This window comes from Mastomys coucha, unplaced genomic scaffold, assembly GCF_008632895.1.
Source record: "Mastomys coucha isolate ucsf_1 unplaced genomic scaffold, UCSF_Mcou_1 pScaffold23, whole genome shotgun sequence".
In the NCBI taxonomy this organism is placed as follows: Eukaryota; Metazoa; Chordata; class Mammalia; order Rodentia; family Muridae; genus Mastomys; species Mastomys coucha.
The window spans coordinates 67,145,922-67,153,038 of record NW_022196906.1 but is presented as its reverse complement, the minus strand read 5'-3'; the positions used below and the strand labels follow the sequence as shown (position 1 = coordinate 67,153,038).

Sequence of the window (7,117 nt, the reverse complement as noted above, 5' to 3'; positions counted from 1 at the left end):
AGGATTATTTCTAGACTCTCAGTTTTATCCCCAAACGATAGGATCCCGACCTGTGTTGCAGGCAGGGTCTTAAGCATGAGCTCATTTACTTCTCAGTTATGAGGTGCTGTTGACACCATTCTTAGCCCTGCTTTGCAGAGGAAGTGGTTTAGATCTGTGAATGGTAGGTCTGGACTCAACTTGTGCCAAAATTGACTGCCTGAGCTCTCAGTCCCGTGGCGTGAGTAAATATGCAAAATCAGAAGCATAGAACTGCCCTGAAATATCCATTTTAGCAAAATCTACTTGTGAGTCGGATTGGCCTACTGGGCTGGAGAAGCACCTCCAGAGAGGGGCTTACACTTGCTTGTTGTCTGCGTGGTGGGGTCAGAAACCCTTCCATTTCCAGGGAGAGGACTCGCAGGTTTGTGGATTAAAGCGCTAGTCTCCATGGGTTAAGGGAATCCAGGAGCTGCTGGTCAAAGCTCACTCAAAAGCTGTTCTAGATGGACACAGAAGAGGCTGCCCTCTGGCGGGAGGCTGCCCGAGACCTGAGAACTCTCGCGGGAAGTTGTACCGTTACCACGGCAACCGCATCGCCCCGGGGTAGGTAAAGATGGCGGGGCGAAGTGTTAGAGCGCCGGTGAGTTCCACCCTAAAGTCCTGACCAGTGGCTAGGCTGCGGGCTGCGGGCTGCGGGCTGCGGGCGGGCGGGAGGGAGGACGGACACCGCACTTTCTTGAACTTGAGCTCTGCAACTCTGTCTGCAGAGACGCGGTGCTGCAGGTACCCAGTCGCGCGGGCAGCTTGCAGCTGGACGGGACCTCCTCGCCCGTGAGCAAGAGTACAAGTGAGCATCCCTCGTATTTCCAGGGCGGTTACTGGGGTGCCTTTCCTGTAGGGTGGCTGCATGTAGGGACCCCCCCCCACACACCCACCCCCTCCTCATTTCCCCTTAGCCTTGGCTCTTTCACAGGAGTAGCCTGAGAAAATATTTGTAGGAACAAAAATGTAGTCCAAAACCGTGTTGGGCAGCAGGAGGGTTCACTTGGAAGTGGCTTGGAGCGCAGAAATTACCACCGAGAGGGAAATCCCTAGAGTAGACTTTGAGGATTCTCAAAGTACTAGAGTTTACTTTGCACAAATTTCCAAATGAAAAGCTCCTGTCTACAGTGGGAGGGAAGAAGGAAGATATCCCTTCCTTGTCTTGTTCTCTGGGCTTCACGATGTCTGCCTACCCCCACCGTCCTTCTCCGAGTTTCTTGCAGAGGCCAGAGCAACCTTTTCATTTTCATTTCATCTCTTCATTGCACTGCTTAGAACTGCATTTAGTTCTTGTTATTGCACCTGCAAAGTTTTGGTAACTCTGGCACTTTCATTTAACCTGCTTCTCCTCTCTTACTTACATAGTGTGGAACTCTCGAGTCACAAGGGACGTGGGTCTTTCTTCTTGCCTTCTGACTGTAAAACTCAGAGGGCCTTTGGCCTTGCGGATCAGGGCCCTAGTTGTTTAATAATTTTTTGCAATTAGCATATTTTGTTAAAAATAAACTCACTTGATAGCTTTTTTTTTTCTCCCCGAGAAAGGGACATTACACAGCCGTAGCTGTCCTTGACCTCACTATGTAGATCAGGCCCTGAACTCACAGAGCTGCATCTGCTTTGCCTCTAGAGTGTTGGGATTAAAGGCTTGCACCACCAGGCCCAGCAGTAGTTTACTTTCCTATACTCTGCCTCCTCTATTGGACTCTGAACTCTACCAAGGCAAAGATTATGTCTGCTTTATTTGCCATTTGATGTATTTTAACTTTTTAAATTTAAAGCATTTAAACTAATTTCAAGTACAACAAGAAGGAGATATGCTTTTCAGTAGTGTGAAGACCTTTAGCGCTGCTCCACTATGGTTCATGCTGTAAAACCCCATGGATTCTGTTGGAGACCTCCGTCTGCTAGTTATGGTAGTGTGTTTTCTATGCATCCCCTTTTCCCCGTTTGTGACAATGCAAAATGAAATGTAAACAGTAACCACAAGCAGCTGTCATTTTGAGGAGCTCACTTTTAATAATTCATTTTATTTGAGGTTTCTCTGGGAATTGGGTAGATTCCTTTTAAATTAGGCTCTAAAAAGTTGTTTGCTTTGATTCCTAACCTGACTAAATGTAATTTTTAAAAAATTTGATATAAACTTTTCTCCACAGTTTAATTCAGGTCATAATGTATGTGGCAGAGGAGTTTATGGCAGGCAAGTCACCTTGGTAGATCAAGAAACACAGAGTTCAGGCAGGAAGGGAGGCTGGACTGTAAGCCTAAAGGACCTCACCTGATACCCTACTCCAAGAGCTACACCTCCCCAAACAGCACCACAGTGGGAACCACTGGGGAAAGTTAACCTTCAAACCTTAACAGTCTGTTCTTGCGCTTTTCCCCTTTTTCAAATTAGAATTCTGATTAAAGCTTTTTATTGTGTTTCTCTCGGGTCTTTATAGTGTAAGTCCCTTCTCTCCCTTCTTGTGCCTGCCTGTTCTCCCTTGGTGGCCAATGTGATTTGTTATTTTTTTAAGTCCGTCTTCAACAGGGCTAGTTTTCAGAGCCCTTATATTCTAGATGAGAAAATGTTCTTGTAGCGTGGCTTGGAGTTTCCCCTACTAGCTTACCTTTCTTCTGCACTTAAGTTGTGTGAAGGTTGGCATCCTGTCTCTGAACCATCTGTACCCCTCCTCCGTGTGTTTGGATTACAGGGTAGTCCTCCTCACCCCACCCCCCATCACCTGAGGTTGTGGGCAGAGTCTTTGTAGCCTGTGTTTTGAAGCTCCTGTTGTACACCCAGTTCTCACTGCTAGGCCATTGTGGCTTCTAGTCCTCTGAGTGGCTCTGACTTAGAATTTTAAGTCATTATTAATATGAGGCCATTTCCTCTGAGCTTGAGCTTAGTGCTTATTTCTACCACTACATTTTATCTCTCATTTTAATGAATTTAGAGTAAAAAAAAAATAGGCTTAATCCTCTTGGTTGACCTGCATTGACTCATAAGTTTCAATTTAAGTCCTCCCGATTATTCTAAGAAAAAGGTAAAAGTCACTTTAAATATAATAAATCTATTTCTTAATCTAAATATAATAATCTTTAAATGTAATAAATCTACTTCTCTTTTTAACCAAGTAATCCTAAAACATGAACGTATTTCTTAAAGGTAAGACTTTAAAGAAAGGATATGATGCTGTCTGTCCTTAGCCTCTTCTACCCCATCCTCCTTAGGTTAGGGATTAGATCCTCCTGTTACTTTAGAATTATGTACCTTGATAGAACTTCAGCCATGGTTGGAGATGGGACCCTTCAATAGGAGAAAAAGATATATATCATAGTGTGAATCTTTTTTTTTTTTTTTTTAGATTGTATTTTTTTGTTGTTTTCAAGACTGGGTTTCTCTGTGTAGCTCTGGCTGTCTGGGAACTCACTCTGTAGACCAGGCTGGCCTCGAACTCAGAAATCCGCCTGCCTCTGCCTCCCAAGTACTGGGATTAAAGGTGTGTGCCACCACTGCCCGGCTGGCATAGTGTGAATCTTTAAAAGGAAAATAGACAGGAATAGAATTTAGTGTACTAGGCTAAATGTGCTCTCTGGACTGTTGTGAAGCCAGTTAAGATGCTGACCATGTGAATATAAATATATTTTTTCCCTGTTTCTGGTTGAATACAAACTTGTGTGTGTGTGTGCCAGGTGGTGGTGGCACACACCTTTAATTCCAGCACTTGGGAGGCAGAGGCAGGCAGATTTCTGAGTTCAAGGCCATCCTGGTTTACAGAGTGAGTTCCAGGACAGCCAGGGCTATACAGAGAAAAACAAAAACAAAAACAAAAACATTTTCCTTATAATCATTCTTGCAGGCTTAATTGGATCAAGTTGTTATCATGCTTTTTGCTAGATTAGAAATGGAGGCCAAATTAGTCCCATATTTGTGATGATATTGGTACTGAAGTGTATGGCCGAGTTGTGAGCTGGCTTCTCAAAGATGTCGCACCCCAGTCCGTGCAGGCTTTCCTGGATTCTGGTCACTCTAGTCATCAGGAGAGCAGGGCCCCCATCTCTAAAGATGCATGGTTGGAATTTGTGTTCTCTGGTGGTTAATCCTGGAGCTGAGTTGAACTCACACAGTTTGCTCTTGCCTAGTTTACTAGTCTGACGACTTACTTCATGGAAGATGCTAGTAAAGGGCTGTGGGCAGGCAGGGCAGTGCTGCGGTCCTACTAGAGGTAGGAAGAGGTGGGGCGTTCTAGTAGCTGGGTTTATTTCAGACTAAAAATGTTGTGTGTTTTGGCATGCATTGATTATAATGTACTTGCCCAAATGTCATTATTTTTATTTTTGTTATAATTTGAGTATAACCCAACTGTCACATTATTTTTTGCTTTTAGGCGTTTAAATGCAGAATTAGAGGCAAAAACTGCTAATCTGGTTCGACAAGCTGAGGAAGTAATAGTAAGTAGATGTACAGTTCCCCGTATGTACTCATTTCTAACTTTAAGTTTAATGCATAAGGGTAACATGCATATCAACAATACCCAGAGCATCAATGATCAACTAAATGAGTGACAAGCTAAATAAGGATGTGTGTATACAGGTATAGTTTCAATGCATGTAATAAAGTAGTTTCTATTCAGATGCTCCAATCACATAATCCGGAAGAACATTACTGTCACTAATCTTTTCCAGTAGCAAACTATAGGTATCATATAGTTCTAATGTGTTCTTGGGTCCCTGACTTCTCAGATTTGAGGAATACTGACCCAGGCTCACCCTTTGACTTAATAAAGGAATTGCCAGATCCCTCTCACAGACTGATGGGTGTGTCTCTGATTAGACAGGTAGCAATAATTAAATTAACACCAAAAAATTCAGTAGAGTTCAGAGTAGCAGAGCTTGAGGTGAGAGCTGAGTGGTGAGAGCAGACATTGGGACTGCAGTACTAAGCAGTTTCTTGCCCTGTGTGTTGTGTACAAATGAGGTTCTTGGCCTGACTTTACTGATTCCTTAATCCTATTTGCTCCCCAAAGTGGAGTTGATGGAGGCAGGGAAGGAATTCTAATAATACTTCATTATTTTTTAAGAATCATTTTTATTTTTCACTATATGTATGTGTCTATGTGTGAGTACGCATGAGAGCACCAGACACCAGATGTTGGATCCTCTGGAATTGGACTTACAATGACTGACTATGAGCTTCCTGACGTGGGTGAGGAGCCCACACGCTGGCAGCCAAACATGGGTCCTCTGCTAGAGTAGTAGCTGCTATTAGTCACTGAGCCATTCTTCACTGTCAATATTTTATTTTGATCCTTCATATAAATCCACAATTATTAGTTGAGGGTTAAGAAATACAGCATTTATAAATTTCACTTAATAGATAGTAATCATAGACTTGCTAGTTGTATTTGTAATTAATTTTTTTTTTTTTTTTTTTTTTTTTTTTGGTTTTTTCGAGACAGGGTTTCCCTGTGTCGCCTTGGCTGTCCTGGAACTCACTCTGTAGACCAGGCTGGCCTTGAACTCAGAAACCCGCCTGCCTCTGCCTCCCAAGTGCTGGGATTAAAGGAGTGCACCACCACTGCCCGGCGAAATATTTTAACTTTAATTTACAGTTTTTTATCTGAACAGAAGGAAAACATTTTTCCAGAAGAGCAGCATGTCACAGTAAAATGAGAGGAGCATTTTCTATATGCTTATGGAGTCCCCTACAGAGAACCTTTATGTCCACCCCAGAAAGAACAGTAAAAAAAACTGAGGGAGGTTTGGAAGGGGAAGGCTGCTTGCTACTCCCAAAAGCTAGCCGAATGTAACGTCTGCCATCTTCAGTTCACATTTACTGTTTTGTTGCCTAATGGCTCCTCACCAGTTTTTACTCCCTAACTTCACGTGGACTTTATAGGGTTTAAAGGCCTTACTATTCCTAGGCTTTTCTCTTCAAAGATTCTCTTATGCTGGAACAAAAGAGGAGTGCCGTGATAGCAATCAGCGTTTGTTTGTTCTAGCACAGCATTCCTGATACTGTAGCAACCTGGACAGTTCTGGAACAATGAGTGTTCAGAGGGCAGCTAAGCTCAGTCCTGTCAGTGTTGTTTTGAGTATTCATGGCTTGTCTTGTCTAACTAGAGAGAGCAGCAAGAAGTGCGAGCCACGCCTTTTTCAGCACTAATTACAGCATGCAAAGAGGAGGATGGTTACAATCCGAGGTACGTGACTTCAGTTCTCAGCTACAGCTTTCTTCCAGTGATCCTTGTAAATCTTCAATGTATAAAATCTTTCTGAAAATGTTAATAATTCAAACAAGAGTATAATATATATGTTGGGGCCTTATTAGTCAGATACAAGGCACGCTCTTAACCTGTTTTATCTTGTGTAACTCTAGGTACTGTTTAAGAATAGATGTTATTGCCTTCACTTGAAAAACTGTAGCTTAGGGAAGGTCAGTGATGGGCTAAGGTCAAACAGAGTAGTTTTCCCAGGGTTCCCAGTACAGCCGTTTCACAGCCCCTTCCTCACACACTCTACTGTCTTTCTTTTAAAGTTATGTGTGAAGACTAAATTACTATAGATACACATATGTTATTTTTTTGACTTCTTGTGCGTTTTTAGCATACCAAGAAATTAGGCAACCATAAAATATTTGTAATATATTTAGCAGAAATGTGGGTTCTATGTAAGTAAAATTATAGTCTTATTGAAGGAGAGGCAGTGATGGCCCCAAACAGCCCATGCTGTGACTTTGTCTCTTGATAACCCACAGCTGTTTCAAGCATTACACAATGAAATTCTAGCCACACCTGCAGTTTCTGTTTAGTGGGATTCTCTTCTTGGTTCCAGTGAGCACCACATTTCACAACTGAGCCTTCAGTTTTTTATGAAGCTTGTTCTTCAGTATACAGAGGACCCCAGTCACAATGGTAACTAAATGGGCCTGTCTCTGCTCTTGCGAAGTTAACACCTGTAATTAAAGCCATCTGTAACCTCCTGTTTTTCCACCCATCCACTTTATTCCCGGTAGTAATGACTCTGAGACTTCTTATGTATGAGTAAATGCTTAGGTCAACAGCACTGGTTCTGTTCACCAACTCTTAACTTTTGTTTTTTTTTTTTTTTTTTT

At 42.5% G+C, this 7,117-nt stretch overlaps 1 protein-coding gene across 3 annotated transcripts in view; it reads left to right on the top strand.

The window, feature by feature from the left end:
• The first annotated feature begins 451 nt into the window (after positions 1-451).
• The window catches only part of Tex9 (testis expressed 9), a 37,206-nt gene continuing 30,540 nt past the window's right edge, over positions 452-7,117 (top strand). For 2 of the 3 annotated variants that reach the window (XR_004111551.1, XR_004111552.1), the window contains exons 1-4: positions 552-622; positions 750-829; positions 4,392-4,455; positions 6,127-6,206. Coding sequence is in view for 1 of the 3 variants with exons in the window: in XM_031344348.1 (XP_031200208.1) it covers positions 596-622; positions 750-829; positions 4,392-4,455; positions 6,127-6,206 (251 nt within the window). In the remaining 2 variants the exon portion in view is untranslated. Of the gene's footprint in view, positions 623-749; positions 830-4,391; positions 4,456-6,126; positions 6,207-7,117 lie in introns of all 3 variants that reach the window. The other variant, XM_031344348.1, reaches the window with a different exon arrangement.